General features: G+C 53.7%; 10 protein-coding genes across 10 annotated transcripts; 7 read left to right on the top strand and 3 right to left on the bottom strand.

The window, feature by feature from the left end:
• Positions 1-3213: 3213 nt before the first annotated feature.
• SAICODRAFT_37568 (uncharacterized protein) lies at positions 3214-3960 on the bottom strand (the record flags this gene model as incomplete). The annotated part of the gene is made up of 2 exons (XM_019168569.1): positions 3214-3577; positions 3632-3960. The coding sequence occupies 2 exons, from the start codon at positions 3958-3960 to the stop codon at positions 3214-3216; spliced, it is 693 nt and encodes a 230-aa protein (XP_019020986.1).
• A 140-nt stretch (positions 3961-4100) lies between these two features.
• Positions 4101-4643, top strand: SAICODRAFT_32207 (uncharacterized protein). Its single transcript, XM_019168146.1, has one exon. The coding sequence runs from the start codon at positions 4116-4118 to the stop codon at positions 4326-4328; it is 213 nt and encodes a 70-aa protein (XP_019020985.1). The 5' UTR covers positions 4101-4115; the 3' UTR covers positions 4329-4643.
• Positions 4644-5341: 698 nt separating this feature from the next.
• Positions 5342-5896, top strand: SAICODRAFT_10400 (uncharacterized protein; the record flags this gene model as incomplete). Its single annotated transcript, XM_019165231.1, has 1 exon — positions 5342-5896. The coding sequence occupies one exon, from the start codon at positions 5342-5344 to the stop codon at positions 5894-5896; it is 555 nt and encodes a 184-aa protein (XP_019020984.1).
• Positions 5897-6091: 195 nt separating this feature from the next.
• SAICODRAFT_73846 (uncharacterized protein) lies at positions 6092-7424 on the top strand (the record flags this gene model as incomplete). Its single annotated transcript, XM_019170897.1, has 2 exons — positions 6092-6139; positions 6198-7424. Exon 2 carries the CDS (start codon positions 6198-6200, stop codon positions 7422-7424), a length of 1227 nt encoding a protein of 408 aa, XP_019020983.1. The 5' UTR covers positions 6092-6139.
• Positions 7425-7718: 294 nt separating this feature from the next.
• Positions 7719-9810, bottom strand: SAICODRAFT_22079 (uncharacterized protein). The gene is made up of 2 exons (XM_019166510.1): positions 9655-9810; positions 7719-9600 (listed from the first exon to the last, which is right to left on the bottom strand). Exons 1-2 carry the CDS (start codon positions 9797-9799, stop codon positions 7910-7912), a joined length of 1836 nt encoding a protein of 611 aa, XP_019020982.1. The 5' UTR covers positions 9800-9810; the 3' UTR covers positions 7719-7909.
• Positions 9811-10022: 212 nt separating this feature from the next.
• On the top strand, positions 10023-11072 carry SAICODRAFT_28026 (NAD(P)-binding protein; the record flags this gene model as incomplete). The annotated part of the gene is made up of 1 exon (XM_019167083.1): positions 10023-11072. One exon carries the CDS (start codon positions 10023-10025, stop codon positions 11070-11072), a length of 1050 nt encoding a protein of 349 aa, XP_019020981.1.
• Positions 11073-11445: 373 nt separating this feature from the next.
• Positions 11446-12131, top strand: SAICODRAFT_10396 (E set domain-containing protein; the record flags this gene model as incomplete). Its single annotated transcript, XM_019165230.1, has 2 exons — positions 11446-11452; positions 11518-12131. The coding sequence occupies 2 exons, from the start codon at positions 11446-11448 to the stop codon at positions 12129-12131; spliced, it is 621 nt and encodes a 206-aa protein (XP_019020980.1).
• Positions 12132-12476: 345 nt separating this feature from the next.
• Positions 12477-13842, top strand: SAICODRAFT_98022 (NAD(P)-binding protein). Its single transcript, XM_019172140.1, has 3 exons — positions 12477-12690; positions 12745-13018; positions 13078-13842. The coding sequence occupies exons 1-3, from the start codon at positions 12526-12528 to the stop codon at positions 13668-13670; spliced, it is 1032 nt and encodes a 343-aa protein (XP_019020979.1). The 5' UTR covers positions 12477-12525; the 3' UTR covers positions 13671-13842.
• A 322-nt stretch (positions 13843-14164) lies between these two features.
• SAICODRAFT_28024 (uncharacterized protein) lies at positions 14165-14672 on the top strand (the record flags this gene model as incomplete). Its single annotated transcript, XM_019167082.1, has 2 exons — positions 14165-14288; positions 14347-14672. 2 exons carry the CDS (start codon positions 14165-14167, stop codon positions 14670-14672), a joined length of 450 nt encoding a protein of 149 aa, XP_019020978.1.
• Positions 14673-14745: 73 nt separating this feature from the next.
• SAICODRAFT_32202 (uncharacterized protein) lies at positions 14746-15812 on the bottom strand. Its single transcript, XM_019168145.1, has one exon. The coding sequence runs from the start codon at positions 15785-15787 to the stop codon at positions 14891-14893; it is 897 nt and encodes a 298-aa protein (XP_019020977.1). The 5' UTR covers positions 15788-15812; the 3' UTR covers positions 14746-14890.
• Positions 15813-15831: the final 19 nt, after the last annotated feature.

Here is a 15831-nt window from a genome sequence, read left to right as displayed (position 1 = left end):
GCTTGGGATTGGCGGTAGGGGCAGGGCGCAGTCGCGCGCAGGAGCTCCAAGGCCAATCCCGGACTCCTGGAGCCCTCCCTCGTACGCTAATGGATTAGACCGACACCTGCTTATCGATATGGGCACACTACGGACCAAAATAATTTTAAGGCTTGCAACGGGCCATTAGTCTACCCAGCCCTTCATACTGCCTGTCCTATGAGCTACGGAAAGCTGACAAATCTCGTCTGCGAGTGGTGCGAGCTTCCAAACGCGCCGGTGTCGAGCTGCTGTAGCTATGGCTATGGCTGTAGCTCTTGCGCAATCAGATACCGACCCTGAGCCAATTGAACCCCGGAGAGGGCCAGTATCCCCGGGCTCTAGCTACGGACCCCCGGGCCCGGGCACGCAGCACGCACGCAATGCGGTATGTCCAGCGCCCTTCTGTCCAGGAACGTATCACCCGTATTCATCCGTCTCTGTGTACATATATCCGTTCCCTGTATGTATATTTCGTTCAGGTTACCCGGCTCTGAACACTGTCTCTCCCTTCCCCCTCCGGATCCATCTCCCCCAAAGCCCGAAATGAAGGGCTTGAGGTGCCGGTATACCCGCGTACCTCCGCTCCGTTCTCGAAGATCTTCTATTACACACACTCCACAATTCCTACCATGAACCCTGAATCCCATACCTCGTTAAATGTTTAAATCTGACGTGTCGCGATCCCCATCAATGCCTCGATCTCCCTTAAAATAGCGCCGCCGTATGTACATGCCTCCCCCCCCCCCTCACCCAACTGCCAGCTTCCGAGGACTCGAGCAAGTTTGAGAGCCAAGCATCCACCAACTCGAGCCGTACCTCGACCGTATTTCGGTCGATTGGGGTCTGCTCCGAACTAAATCCATGGCCGGATGCAGGGTTTGGTGTGCATGCAGCCTAATCTCGATGCGTCCGCAGCGCAACAAGCCATGTACACCTCGCGCACTATCGATGGATGAGCCAAGATGAAGCTACCGCTCATAAGCTTCTACGCAATATACACTTAGCTGGATGTAGTCGGAGATATATGGAGCTTCATCCTATCGATTGGTTGGGGAGGAATGCAGGGTTTTGGGTCGTTTTGCTCGAAATATACGTGAGCTCCCTCCCTGTTTTGACGTGGCCAACGCGGGGGGAGGGGGACAGAGGGCTGCGCTGGGGGGTGTCTGCTTCCGCGCCAGATCTAGATCCGATACGAGCGCTCGGATCGCTCCTCCATCGTGTTGAAATCCATACAGTACAGAACGGTAGTGCATGATTTCCAACACCGTGTGCTGTCAGATCTCCAACACTCCACGCATTCATCCAAGATTTACTCTCATCTAGGATCACGCCACGGGGCCTGGAATGGGGGCTTATCGTCGGCTTATCTCATATCGAGGGACACCAACCCCGCAACAACTCATATCGCCAGCTGCTCCAGACCGTGCGCAACCAGCCGGGTGTGTATCCGATCACCCCTCCCCCACCAGAAGGGTTCCATCGTCAGACCAGACGCGGACTGGCCACCCATCACGCGCGCAGGCCATCAAGGTGCTCGCTCAGCCGTTGCGTGATATCTCGCGTCATGGCCACGACTGGATATTGTCTCGTTGATCTGGTGATCGCTCTCCCTGTCCACGGACGAAGCCGCGAGGGTTTGTGGGAGGCGAACTGACACCGGCGCTGGCTCTGGCTTTGCCTGCTCGGGTACGGATGTCATCGCCTCGGTTTCGGTTGCGGTTGCGGTTTGAGGGATTTCTGTCACGAGGTCATGGTGTTCCTTTTGGTTATCGATTGTCCCTTGCCCGACACATATGACAGTTCATTTCGTCACAGGGTTCACAGTAAGCCAACCGTACTTTGTGTCGGGGTTGGGTGTATGCGGCGCATGGAGGGATGTTGACGTAACTTGCTCACGTCTGACAGTTCGTAGCGGGAGAAGTTGCGTCAGAGCATGAGCACGCTTTGGAGGTTCGAAACAGCAGCACCCTGAGCAGTAAGCGCAGACGAGTTCGTAGACAAAGGGTCTTGAACGTGGGGGCGTTGACGGGGAATTACATCACACCCCATGTAACGCACGCTACACGTATGACGGTCAGGGTTCTCCGCGGTTACTTGATCCGGTAGGGACGTTGTTTGCCCCAGAGTTACGTGGTGATTGACACGTATGCTCCATCATACCGGGGGCATACTAGTATGTAGGTTGAGGTCACAGTGACTACGAGCACGGCGGCAACCACACTACTCCCTCACGAACGGCGAAGACCGCCCCAACGTCTCGTCGAACTATTCTACCACTCGTGGGATTACCATTCATAACACCTTACGTCGATACAACACTGCCCAATCCGGCGCATTCATCCTTCAAATTGACTTCATCAGCCGTTAAGACAACTGTAGATCACGACATCATATCGCTTCTCGTCCATCGATGGTACCGGTAAGGCACCGAGATCCCCGCCTTAATTCATATGAAGAGATTGAATTGAAAGTTAACGCCTTGGCGGATCTTCGATAATCTCTTTTATTCTCTGACGTTTGAAGAGAACATGTCGGAGGTGAAGAGTTGACCACCAGCTGTTGGACTACGGTCATGCGGAGCCCTTGGAACGGTCTACTGTGAACGCTGAAGACGTCGACTCACAGCCAGAACGGGGCAGCTTTACACCACGCGCCACCATAAGGCTTCTTTCTCTGCGGTCCCTTGTAACGATGATCGTGACGTGCAGCGCGCAACCTGACGTCAAGCGTGGGACTATCGCCCTAAAGAGTAATTTCGGTCGAGCTTGAAGCTCAATTAATTGACAGCGTCGAAGACTAAAGTTAAGACTGATAAAGGATATGAAAGAATATCTATCGCGCGACATCCCTCCAGCGACGTCAGAACGACGGCCGAAGCGTACCCAATTTGTCACGTGAACTCTATCACAGGTGACTTGATACCCTTGCAACATTTCCCCTCCACTTGGCTCGCCATCGACAACTCTCGAGACGTCCTTCGACACTCAGTCGCCTAACAGATGATGCGTGCTTCTTCGGATTGATGCCATCGGTGGGATCTGGCAGCTGCCCGCCCCAAGAGCAGTAAAGTGAAGCAGAGCCGTCCTCGCATTGCCCGGCATCCAACGGTGCCCAGCCCAGTTACGAGGGATCACCATCGTCTGCCGTATGTGTCCTTGTTTCCTGTCTTTCCTTTCCTCCACGTCCCACCAGTCACTCCGTAGCCCACTTCCTCCCCCCCGCCGCACTACCAACCTGGCCCCCTCTCACCCCACCCCTCCCCGCCTTCGCAGTCTTTCTCCTAGCCTTCTCCTCTGCTTCAGCCTTCTTCCTCTTCTCAAACTCTCGCCTCTTCTTACTCGGTCTCCACCGTCTCCTTGGGTTCGCGGCTTCGTATTCGGCGGCGGTGATGGTGGGTGGGAGGTGCGCGGGGATGGGACGGCGGGTGTGAGCAGAGATGCGGAGGAGTTTGCGGGGTTTTGTGAGGAGGGGTTCGAGGGAGTGGGTGGAGAGCTGGAGTATTTGGGTGCCGGAGATGGCGGCGGCTTCGATCTGTGCACGGCGGACTTCGTCGGAACTGTATGTTTAGTTAGAATCGATTGCGATTGAGATGGTGATGGGTAGGACGTACGGATCAACGACATAGTAAGACATCGGCCTCTCCCTCCTAACCCACTTTTCCTCCACTGGTGCATCGTCGGCAACTTTGATCTTCATCCCGCCTCCACCACCGAACAAATTAAACTCGAACACCTCTTCACCACCCTCCTCCTCGTTTGCGGGAGGCGTGGTGATCGGAACGGAATCGCTGGCAACGGGAGGAAGGGTAAGGGATGCGGAGAGGGCTGCGAGGATTGCGGCGCGGGTTTCGGCGTCATTCTCCTGGGCGTGGTCGGTGTGATCCGCGTCGTCTGAGGCAAAGAGCTCAGCTCGGGTTGTTCGTTGGCCTCCGAAGGACATCTTGAGGGGGTATGATGGTTTTAATGGTGCTTTGTACGACAGCTGCAGGTCTTCGAGGTTTTTGGCAGCCGATGCAAGGGACACCCCACAAATCCCAGCTGGGAGATCTGAGAACGCATACACCCACCAAAACACCAGTATATGAATGCTGGATAATGGGTCATGGTATTATCGAATCCTTCGTGGGTTGCAAAGATGCAATAGACCACCTCTTCAAAGTTGTACGGCATGGACTCGATGAGCGTTCACCCGTTCCACCACCGCCGAAACCGGGAGCGATGTTCCCACGTATACATCCCGGGGGTATCTCAACACCGGGCTCGAGAAACGGCCAAAACAGCTTCTGCAAGAAGAACTCGACGCGATAAAACGGTAAGCTAGGCAGAGCCGTGATCGCAATTGGGAACCGTGTTCAAGGGGTGTGCCTGCGATTCGCAAGGTTTGTGCGGAGGAGGGGTGTTCGATGAAGACGAGGTATCGGTATTGGGATTATGTGGGGGCTGCGCTTTATAGAGGAATGAATTCAAGGTCGGTTGCGCGTCTAAGTGGGTTGTTTGTTTTGGTGTTTGATGTGGATTACGAAGGCTGATTTTGGGCTCACGATGAGGGACTTTGGGATCAATGGAACGAACTTGTGTCGAGGGTTGGACCCTGGAGTGTTGTTGGGGTTATGCGGAGACGGGTGAATGCTACGGTCACGTCGCTCTCTGTCCATGTTGTGGTGCTGAAGCGCTGAATGGCGACATCTTGGCTGGGGCGACATTCCCGAGATTTTCCATTGAAGACGCGGGGTTCGTCTTGGATTGTCCTCATTGGGCGTATGAACACAGGGGGGATGGGAAAATGAGGGTGTTGCCGCCGCATTTAAGGGTTGTGAGGGATGCAAGCACGAGGAGTGCAACAGATAATTGATGGCAAGGAGCCGCCGCGGTTGGAAGAGGCTTTTAAGAAGCGGAGTACGGCGGAGGGCAAGAGGATGGTCACCTTGGGCAGTGATCGGGATAAGACTCAAAAGGAGATCGTTGCGGAATTGGACCGTGAGATTGTTGACGCTCGACAGCGCTTGTTGAGCGGCGAGGATATCGGCTGGACATCCGCCCCCGAAGATCCAAACCCAGTCATGCCCGGCGGCTGCTTCGCTTTCCTCCACCCACGCCTTTTAATGGACACAGGCTTCCACACTCCCTCCACAATCTGCGAACCGTCAACGTCCTACGACATCGATACCCGGATCAACGACCTCACCCAGGAGCTTGAGCTCGTCAATCAACAACTCAAGATCCAATCCCAGAAGTTCTGAAGTTCGGTTCTGATACGCCGTGGCAGCACCCTCGGATGTTGACAGAGGGAGTTATAAGCCCCAGCTAAGGGGTTGAAGAAGATGTTTCCGGAGAAGGTGTGGCCGGAGGGGTTTGACCCGGCGGCGAGGGGTGAGAAGGTGAAAGTCATACACACAGATGGCCGTGTCTCTCCGGGATACTACCACACCCACGAACCCGAGCCAGGCTCAAAGATTGTTATCTACAGTCCTCGCATCCTCCAACGCTGGCGCAATAAATTCTGGGAATGGGAAGACTCCCGTGCCCAAGCTCGTAGAGCCAAACGAGGCCGCATCCACGCAACAGCAGAAACCGTACAAACTGTAGGCAAATGGGCGTGTTTTGGGCCAGTTGCGTTTGCGGTGTTACCAGCTGTGTTGTCTGTGTGTTGTGTGTGGAAGACTGGGAAAGCGATTAAGAATGCGGAGCCGGAGGTTGGGGGTGGGGTACTCGCAAGGAGGATGGGGCATGGGGATGGGGGTTTGAGGACGGCTGGGGAGGTCGATGCGTTTGGCTGGAGAGGGCGTTGCCTTGAGGGGTGGAGTGGGGGATGGAGGGGTTTGTGTTTTGAGAGTGTGAGTGTGGGAAAGGCGCTGGTAACCCACTGGACGGCTTGATTACAGATATGAGCACAGGCTGACCTGATGGAATTACCATACGATAGAACTGATGAATTTTTCGAGACGACAGCACATTCTGAACTCAACAAAGTACATCTCACATAAGCATAACCTTCGGGTCCCTGATTTCCCGGTCTTCACCCTGCGCACGTCCTGCGTCTTACGCCACCGGTCAAATAATTTGGATTCGTTAGAGACGATAAGCAACGAAGACCCATTACACACTTAAATCGCAAGAAGGTACTTGATCCGTTGTACTATTCAATAGTGTTTCCTTAATTGACTCTTTTTGTCGCAGATGGACCCGGAACACGAGCAGCAGTTCGAGCACCAGCACGAGGAGGAAGAGGCGGTCTACCTCGACCCTGCGGATGCGCAGGAGGAGTACGAGAAGGATCAGGATGAGCCGATGTCAGAAGGCGAAGACGAGTTCGACGAAGCCGGACCCTCCGACCAACAACAGCCGGACGAGAACGACCCCGACGTCGTCTTCGTCGACGAGTCCGTACAAGGATTCTTCGGCCACACAGACTCGATTTACTCTATCCACATCAACCCCGCGAACGAGGATCTAGTCGTTTCGGGTGGTGGAGATGACTTGGCGTATGTCTGGAACGCTCGAACGGGAGACACAATCTACAAGTTGACTGGACACACTGACTCCATCACCGCTGCACGGTTCTCGAATGATGGGCAGTTTGTGGCTACGGGTGGTATGGACGGGCGTGTCCTCGTTTGGCGTGTCTCGGATGGCGAGTTCCTCACGACACTGGAAGGCGCAGACGAGGTCATCTGGCTCGAGTGGCACCCGAAGGGATCGGTGTTGTTGTGTGGTGCGCAAGATGGCAACGTCTGGATGTGGGCTATCCCCTCCGGAAACGTCATGCAAGTCTTCGCGTCCCATACTGGACCCGTGAACGCGGGCTGCTTTAACCCGAATGGAAAGAGTATCGTTACGGTCTCCGATGATGGGAGTTTGGTGCACTGGGATCCGAAGACGGGAGCGGCGTTGTTGAAGTTGACGAGTGCTGATGCGAGGTTTGCGTGCGTGAGTGAGGACGGAGCATGGAATTGTGTTGCGGTTGAGAAGGATGGGAATGTTGCTGTTGTCGGTGGTTGCGACGGGAAGGCGAAGGTGGTCAACCTCACCAGTGGAAATCTTTTGGGTTCTTTGGAGAGCCAGTCGGAGTCGATTGAGTCTCTGGCTTTCTGTGATACGCTGCCACTCATTGCATCCGCGTCCGTCGACGGATCCGTCGCTATCTACGACCTCGCCACCCTTCGTCTGCGAAACACCTTCAAGCACGATGATGCTGTTGTCTCGTGCCAGTTCGTACCACAGACGCCATTTTTGACTACGTGTTCTGTTGATGGTACGGTACGGAGATGGGATGTGCGTACGGGTGCTGAGGTGAAGAAGTGGCGGGGACATCAGGATGGTGTGCTCTGTATCACTGGTAGACGTGATGGTACGTATGTTGTCTCTGGAGGTGATGACAAGGTGTGCTTGGTTTGGAAGTTGTAAGGTGGTCCGAACTACATCTAAAGGGACTAAGATATGTAGCTACAACGGCGGGAGTTCTGCAGCATGAGTAATACATTGCCATTCATGATTGTTCCACAACCAGGACATTGTAGTTACGATCGCTGTTGACGAGCCATGGCACTTATATGATGCTGTGTGTGAGCCATGATAGAAGCATGTCGCCCAGCTGGCTATGGTACAGGGCGTCACTTTCCTGATCTTTGCCTCGGCGCGGCCACGGTCCCACGCCCAAGTCGCAGGGATGTAAAGCGGGAGATCGACCATCATGAATTTCCCGAACTCTGGATGCATTCAGTTATAATAAATGATCATATAGATTTCCATGAGCGTGTGAGGACATGCAACCAAATGCCCTTTCTTACTATAGGTGCTCGACCATACCCTGTATCGCCTTATCCCACGGGGCCTGCCCCGAATGATAAACTCCGTGCCGATGCCTAACAAAACAACATGTGCATGTATCCTTAGAAAGCAGCCCTACCAATACCCACCCCCCTCCCACCTCTCCCACGTCCAACCTTCGGCGGCCTTCCCCTCGGCCTCCCCCTCTGCCCAGCCGTCATCGCCGCAATCTCCGCCTTCGAAGCCGGAGCCCCAAGCAACCCCAACCCCAACTTCGACCCTGACCCCGAATCTGCACCCCCTACCTTCTCCTTCTCCCTTTGTTTCTCGCGTTTTTCTCGGTCCCGGAGACGTGTACGGATATTCCCACATTCGCGTTCGAGTTCTTGGTACTCCTCGCGCATGAGGATGAGCATGTACCTTACGTCCTGTTTCGTGTCTGTGGTGGGTGGGGAGGATTGGAGTTTGATAAGGAGGGATTCGAGGTCTGGGTCGGGGAGTTCGGGGGGCATTTCGAAGATTGGGACGGGGGATGGGGCGGATGCTGATGCTGGTTTTGGGATCTTGGATGCTGGGGGGTCTTTTTCCTTGGAGCTGACTGGCGGGGTGGCTTTGCTTCCTGGTTTCTCTTTCGGTGCTTTTGTGGTAGACGGCTTCGCTTTTGTGGTGGCGGGAGATGGACCATTTGGGGGTGAGGAGGGTGCGGATTCTGTTTGCTGAGTTTTCGTCGCCGCAGACGGGATCGGACGCGCAATCGTCACAGAGGCTGTCTTTGCTACAGGCGGCGTCGCAGGACTAAGCCCAGGCTTCAACGTAGCAGCAGGTGGAACTCTGAACTGAGGCGTATTACCAAAAACGCCAGGTGTGTTATTGAAACGAAGCGTGATGCTCGCCTTGCCTGATGCTGATCCCGACGCTGGGGATGAACACGCAGGTGGTGCTTGTCGAGGACGAGGTGCCGGGGCCGGGGGTGCGCGTTGCGGAAAGGGTGTTACCGTGTACATACCTTGAGGACGCACGACGACAGGTCCTGTCGACATATTTGGACGGACAGTGTAGGGTGGTCCTGGGCGTTGCATCGGCGGCGGTGCTGTCATAGGCATGGGCATCATGTGATGTGGTGGTGGTGGTCCTGGTTGAGGCATCAATCGCGGATCGATCATGGGCATACCATAGTGTTGGGGATGTTGTGGATGTTGTGGATGCATCATTGGTGGAGGAAGCATGACGTCCTGTTGTTGCTTCACGGGTGGTGCCTTTGCTTTCTTTTGCTTTTGCATCGCTTGTTGAATTACTTGATCTTTGATACCAGTACCACGCTGGACCGGGGTTGGAGTTCCTCCAGTCAAAGGTGAATTCCGCGGCGTCGGTTTTGGTCCCGTGGCTGCTTGCTGAACAGGAGGGAACCCCGCGCCTGGTCCGTACCCTACTACAGGACTATTCTTTCTTTTCCCGGTAGAAGTGCCTGTAATCTGTACTGCACCCGGCTGAAACGTGTTGGGTGTATACCGTGTTGTCACCTGCTGTTGCGGTGTAGTCATGGGAGTCTTCACTGGCGTAGGCTGTTTTCCCATATTCGGGGGAGGAGTGGAGGCAAAGGCCGACGTCGATGGCGGAATTTGACTCGGGGGTATTTTTAATGTGTGATTAGGAGGGCGATAAGAAATCCCGCGATTGCTTTCTGTGGGAGCAGGTTGCCCTGGTGGTACTAATCCAGGCGGTGTTGGACCCCATGCGCTTTTCAGCTTCTGCAAGTGCTGGAAAAGAGCAGACTTTGGTTTGCCTTCCGCATTTTTATCTGATATGTCCGAGCCTAGAGTAGTGTTAGAAATATGCTAGAATGTCAAAAGAGCGTTAGGGAGCGTACCAGCTGCCTGAGGACTCAGCGACTGTCCAGCCTGATGGGCGGTGTTCTCACCCTGAGGCGGCAGAAGATTGCCCGAAGTCCTGGCCCTCTTGATGGCACGAGCATTCTCATCGTCTGGAGGATGATTTCCAACAGGAGGAGGCATTGTTGGATTTTGGTTGTTGAAGGTGGTGGAGAGTTGTCGTTGTCGTGAGACTTACATACTTTCAGCTTGCGCGCGTTGATTGCAACACCTGCAGCTGCCCGCGCTTCATGTTGCGACATCGTACTCACCAAGCCGGAGAATCACCTGCGAATACTCCGGGGAGCCTATATATACCCTTTGATCTCCACTTCCACAACAGATCAGATCATCAACAACCATTACCATGTCTACTGCCAAGATCTTCCTCCTCGGTGCCACCGGCTACGTTGGCGGCTCCATCCTCGCCCAGCTCCTCAAAAACAAGGACTACACCTTCACCGCCCTCGTCCGCGACCAATCCCGTGCCGACAGGCTCAAGTCTGAGCTCGGTGTCGAGCCCGTGATCGGATCATTCGAGGATTTGGAGGTTTTGAAGAAGGCTGCGGAGGAGAGCGATATCGTCATTAACGCTTGGTCGGATGATTTGCCTGCTACCAAAGCTTTGGTGGAGGGTTTGAAGAAGAGGGGAGGAAGGAGTGGGAAGCCGGCGTATTTGATTCAGGTTTCGGGGACGGGAGTGCTGTGTGATCATGTCAACGGAGAGAGTGATGAGCAGGAGCCGTTTGATGATTATGACATCAAGCGCATCCGCGCTCTCCCCGATGAGCAGATTCACAAGGATGTCGACGATTACCTCTTCTCCCAGAACGACCAGCCCGATGTGTTGAGGACCATCATCACTTGCCCGCCTCTGATCTACGGAAAGGGATTGGGAATCTTCAACGTCAGGTCGAAGCAGATCCCGGTTATCGCCCAGGCCACCATCGCGACACGCAAGAACGGTACAGTCGGAAAGGGACTGAACAAGTGGGGAACCGTCCACGTCGACGACCTCGTCAAATTCTTTGACCTCCTCGTCCGCGCCGCAATAGACGGCAAAGCCTCCTACGGCGACGAAGGCTTCTACTTTGCCGAATCGGGCGAGGAGTACCTCAAAGACATGTCCCAACACGTCTTCGACGCCGTTGTCAAAAAGGCTGGATGGGCTCTTGTCGACACCGTGCCTGTACAGACCCCGCTTACGGATTCAGAGGTTGACAAGTACTATGGTGGAGCATTTGGATACTGGATCTTTGCGGGTAACTCCAGGAGTAGGGCGAATCGCGCTAAGAAGGAGTTGGGGTGGAAGCCTGAGGCGCCGGAGTTGTGGGAGACGTTGGATGAGGAGGTTGAGTATTGGGTTGAGAAGTTGAAGAATGATGAGACGAAGGTTGAGCCTGGAGTTGATGCTTAAACTCTGATCAGGAGGGGTGTGTGTACGAGTAGCGACAGACCATTGTGAGTTCGAAATTCAATCAGAAGCATTGACAATTAGCAAGATCCCACGCTCACGGATGTCCGCCATCGTCTGAACCAGCGTACCCAAAAGGTACAGCACAATCGATAAGCTCTAGAACCTTCTTCAAATACACAGGCAGACTGTAAATGTATGGACCCTTGCTTGCATTGTGCGTCATCACTCATCGACAATCCTGTCACTAGCGGTCCTAGGAGGTCAAACACAAAGAAACACACGGACCCATTGCACGACCAGTACGTCAAGGCATAAGCCAAATCCTTCACGTTACGTTCAGTGAGCCAATCGATTTCTATTTCATACCTCCATAATGTCCGGTACGTCTTCCTGCTTCCGCAAGGCCTTGTTGTCGTCCAGAGAGCTTATCTGCTCGGTGCTCTAGGCCACGGTGTCCAACCCACCGAGGATGAGCTTCGTCCCTCGATGACGGAGGGATACAACCCTACCGCTAAGAAGACAATTGACGAATACGCCAACCTCGACGCGAACGATGAGTCCCTCCGTAAGTGGAAGGAATCCCTCGGTATCTCCGCAAACTCCCCCGCCCTCGTCGCAGCCCCAGGCGACAACCGCAAAGTCGTCGTCCTCGAACTCGCCCTTGAAGTCGCCGGCCGTCCAGACGTCGTCCTAAACCTCGAAAAGCAAAGCGTGCAAGAACTCAAAGACAAACCCTTCATCCTAAAAGAAGGCTCAGAATACCGCATGAAAGTCAAATTCCGGATTCAGCACGAAGTCATCTCGGGTCTTCGATACCTGCACGTCGTCAAGCGTAAGGGTATCAAGGTCGACAAAGCAGAAGAGATGATTGGGTCGTATGGGCCTAATACCCAGGCACAGCCGTTTTATGAAAAGAAGTTTGCAGTGGAGGAGGCGCCGAGTGGGCTGATTGCGAGGGGGAGTTATGATGTGAGGAGTAAGTTTGCGGATGATGATGGGAATACGTTTTTGGAGTGGCAGTGGGGGTTCAAGATTGCGAAGGGTTGGGATGAGAAGTAGGGGTGGTGAGAAGATATGAGGCATGTCATTGCGGAGAGCGCTTGTTGACGGGATAGTGAGGATGTAGAGTGTGGAGGAGAACGATACAGACTGGAGCTGTACGATAGCCTTCTTGAGCATGGAATATACCACTTTTATCCATTCACACAGCCAATTCGTATCACGACACGAATAAGGCCACCAAAACAAGCAAGCAAGCTCAGCAAACGTAGAAACAAAGATACGAAATTATCCAAATGCTTTGCTGGACTTGGACATCCACTTTTCTTCGTTACAAGCAAGAGCACGTGCCCACCTCGCTACCCCAAAGGTACGCTCCACCAAACTCGAAACCCAACAGATTCTGGAGTCGCGCACCGGGTATTTCGTTCCACCGCAACTCGAACCCACAATAATGGCAATTGCTCCCGTCGAAGCCTTCAAGGGTGTCATTGGCACCTCTGATGCGTCCGCCCTCCTTACTCTCCTTCTCTCCCTCTTGGGTGGATTCACTGCGATTGGGTTGGCGATGAGCTACTCCCAGTTGATCCTTGATTTGTTCGTCCTCAGCGGCAAGAACGTATGTAGCCCGGGAATGGAAGTATAATGCCGCGTGCTAATATTGGTGGTGTAGCTCAAGAAGTACGGCGCCGGCAAGAAGTCCTGGGCCGTCATCACCGGTGCCTCAGACGGTATCGGCCGCGAATTCGCTCTACAGCTCGCCAAGGCCAAGTTCAACATCGTTCTTGTCTCCAGAACCGAGTCCAAGCTCCACGCTGTCGCCGAGGAGATCGAGGGCAAGTTTGGTGTCGAGACGAAGGTTTTGGCGATGGACTTTGCGAAGAACGAGGATAAGGACTATGACCGCCTTCAGGATTTGATTTCTACTTTGGATGTTGGTGTGCTAGGTGAGATGTTTATCATGATTGTCTCGTTGATGGGACTTTTGCTGACATGCATCTCACAGTCAACAACGTTGGACAATCTCACTCCATTCCTGTTCCCTTCACTCTCACTCCTCTTCAAGAGATGAAGAACATTATCAACATCAACTGTCACGGTACTCTCCGCATCACCCAGATCGTCGCTCCCCGCATGGTCGAGCGCAAGAATGGATTGATCCTCACCATGGGTTCCTTCGGTGGTCTCCTCCCCACTCCCCTCCTCGCAACCTACTCCGGCTCAAAGGCTTTCTTGAACTACTGGAACCAGTCCATCGCCGCTGAGCTCGCTCCCTCCGGTGTCGACTGCTACTTGATCAAATCCTACCTCGTGACCTCCGCCATGTCCAAGATCAAGCGTGCTTCTATGACGATTCCGTCGCCTAAGGCTTTCGTTGCTACTGCGTTGGGTAAGATTGGGTTGAGGGGTGGTGCTGCTACTCCGTTCACTATGACGCCGTACCCGGCTCATGCATTCATGAACTGGGGATTGGAGTGGTTGCAGACTGCCACTGGTGCTTGGGGAAAGAAGTTTGTGCTTGAGCAGAACTTTGACATGCATCGTGCTATCAGGAAGAGGGCTTTGAAAAAGGCCGAGAGGGATGCGAAGAAGCAGTAAGCTGGACATTCTGGGAAAAGTTAGGTGAAGATTTGCTGCGGACATTGAAGGTGTGAAGCAGAACTGAATGGCACACGCATGTCTCCATATCTAATGCATATAAGCCGAAAAGAAAGACAAAGAAGAAAACAATCGCAATTAGAAGCTTAGCAATTTCTCCCATCGACGTGCGACCTCACATGTCCCTCCACGCACGGATCATTATGCGTTGCAGTAGGCGGCAGCTCCCGCCGAAATGCCGGGGAGTAATGAACCCATAGAAGGACCAACTTCATACACCTTTACCCCAACCATTTGCACCTGACCATACCCCACCCGACATTCTCCATCGCTTGGATCAATTCCATACGCGTCCGACAATCAAATATCTATCTTCCTACTCGCTTTACCATCCTCTGCCCCGGTCATTTCGTCATTCGGTCCGAGGAGTACAACTGCGTCAATTGCTCCTATAAAGCTCGCTGAAGCTCCCACACTTCTCAGTCTACATATACATGATTGCTTTTGAGATGGCGTCTGTCTACACCTACTTCTCGACGGACCCAATCATCAGTACACTTCAGACATGGATTGTCCGTATAGCCCTCGTTTTGGCCATCGCTACCATTGCTCCATCGTGTGCGTTTTTTTCTTTCTCTTCAACTGTTCAAGCATACTGATTGAAAGGCACGTACAGTCTTAGCCGTCGTAGCAGATATCTTCCTCTACCTCTTCCGCTTAACCCCGAAACCACCCATCCCCGTCATCTCCCCAACACGCTCAAGCTTCCAACAAAACCTCGAAAAGGTGACTGAGGAAGCCTTTACGGAGGAGCCATTGCCGGAGGAGAAGATTGCGAGGATGATATCACCGGTACAGATTGAGGAGTCGGAGAGGGCGGTGTTGAGTACGGCCAGAGAGGAGACGAGTGGTGTGGCGATGAAGCCCGTTGCGAGGGGGAGTGCTGATTCCGGGGTTGTGTTTGCTGATGAGGAGCAAGTGGATAAGGTGATGGGACCTTGAAGGGACATCGAATGCGGTGTTGAGAGAGAGGGAGACTTGGATTGGTACACATTATATGGCGTCTTGCTTGCCCGTTGAGGCTTTTATAAATATCCTAATTCTGGGGATATATACCCGTCAATAACATCGATTCGAAAGATAACGCCCCGAACTCCCTAAACCGATTGTCACTGTGCTCTTGTCCTCTGCCACTCTTCGTCACATTAGCCTCGAGATCATTATTGTCCAGCAACATGACCACGGCCAGCCCTGCTCCTCTTCCTAACCTCCTCAATCTTCCTCCTCCTCTCGTCCAGTTCCTCCCTCCTCACTTCCCTCATCCCCTTTACCTTCACTCTCGCCCTCTCCGTCTCCTCCCTCATCCCCTTTAACTCCTCCATCTCCCTCACCCTTTCCGCCTCATCCACACTAAACGTAAAATGCCCCACCCCCTTATTCCGTATCTCAACTTTTGAATTGTAGTGCTCGTACAGCGGATCGTCGGGGGTTGACCAGATTTTGGCGACGGCGTCGGTGTTGAGGGTGAAGGCGTTGGTTTGGATGACGTCGCCGTGGATTAGGGGCGCGGAGGGTTTATAGGTGTCGTTTATGGGGGCGAGGTGGCCGTACGCGACGGCGTCGGACCGAGAGACGAGGCGGGTTCGGCCGAATTCGTCGGTTATCTCGATCTTGGGCTCCTCGTACTCCTCCTCTGCTTCTTTTTCGTCGTGATATCCGATTTTATCCTCCTCCTCCGCCCACTTCCGATCAAAGTCAACAACAGCATCATCCTCCCTCCTATCCTCCCCCTTTCTCAACCTCTCATACTCCTTAGCCTTCCGCTCCAGCGCTCTCCGACTCCGATCCATTTCGTCCGAGTTCTCTTTATATACCCTCTCGTCCCTCGCATTCCGCTCTGCGACGCCTTTGTTCGAGGATTCCCATATTGTACGTTTCTTCTCGGGACGAGATGGGCGGGAGGATTTGGTTTGACGTTCTCGGTTGAAGCGTTCTTTGGCGAGGGCGAGTTCGGATGCGAGGGATAATGTGGATGTAGTCGAAGGTGCAATGGTGGATTGCGTCGAGTGTTTAGACGCGGTTGAAACCGCTGGGCGATACAGATGTTCGTCCGGCATCATAGGTAATCGTCTGTTTGTCAGGCTGGCCTTGGGCTCTGGCA

The sequence above is a fragment of the Saitoella complicata genome (assembly GCF_001661265.1).
Source record: "Saitoella complicata NRRL Y-17804 unplaced genomic scaffold SAICOscaffold_30, whole genome shotgun sequence".
NCBI lineage: Eukaryota > Fungi > Ascomycota > Saitoellomycetes > Saitoellales > Saitoellaceae > Saitoella > Saitoella complicata.
This window is presented reverse-complemented; position numbering and strand designations above follow the sequence as displayed.

Coding starts and splice junctions, on each gene's coding strand:
- SAICODRAFT_98022 (XM_019172140.1), top strand. CDS start 12,526: ATGGCAATTGCTCCCGTCGAAGCCTTCAAGGGTGTCATTGGCACCTCT. Junction 12,691..12,744: donor TCGTCCTCAGCGGCAAGAAC/GTATGTAGCCCG, acceptor TTGGTGGTGTAG/CTCAAGAAGTACGGCGCCGG. Junction 13,019..13,077: donor TTTGGATGTTGGTGTGCTAG/GTGAGATGTTTA, acceptor TGCATCTCACAG/TCAACAACGTTGGACAATCT.
- SAICODRAFT_32202 (XM_019168145.1), bottom strand. CDS start 15,787: ATGCCGGACGAACATCTGTATCGCCCAGCGGTTTCAACCGCGTCTAAA.
- SAICODRAFT_32207 (XM_019168146.1), top strand. CDS start 4,116: ATGGGTCATGGTATTATCGAATCCTTCGTGGGTTGCAAAGATGCAATA.
- SAICODRAFT_22079 (XM_019166510.1), bottom strand. CDS start 9,799: ATGCCTCCTCCTGTTGGAAATCATCCTCCAGACGATGAGAATGCTCGT. Junction 9,601..9,654: donor GCTGAGTCCTCAGGCAGCTG/GTACGCTCCCTA, acceptor ACACTACTCTAG/GCTCGGACATATCAGATAAA.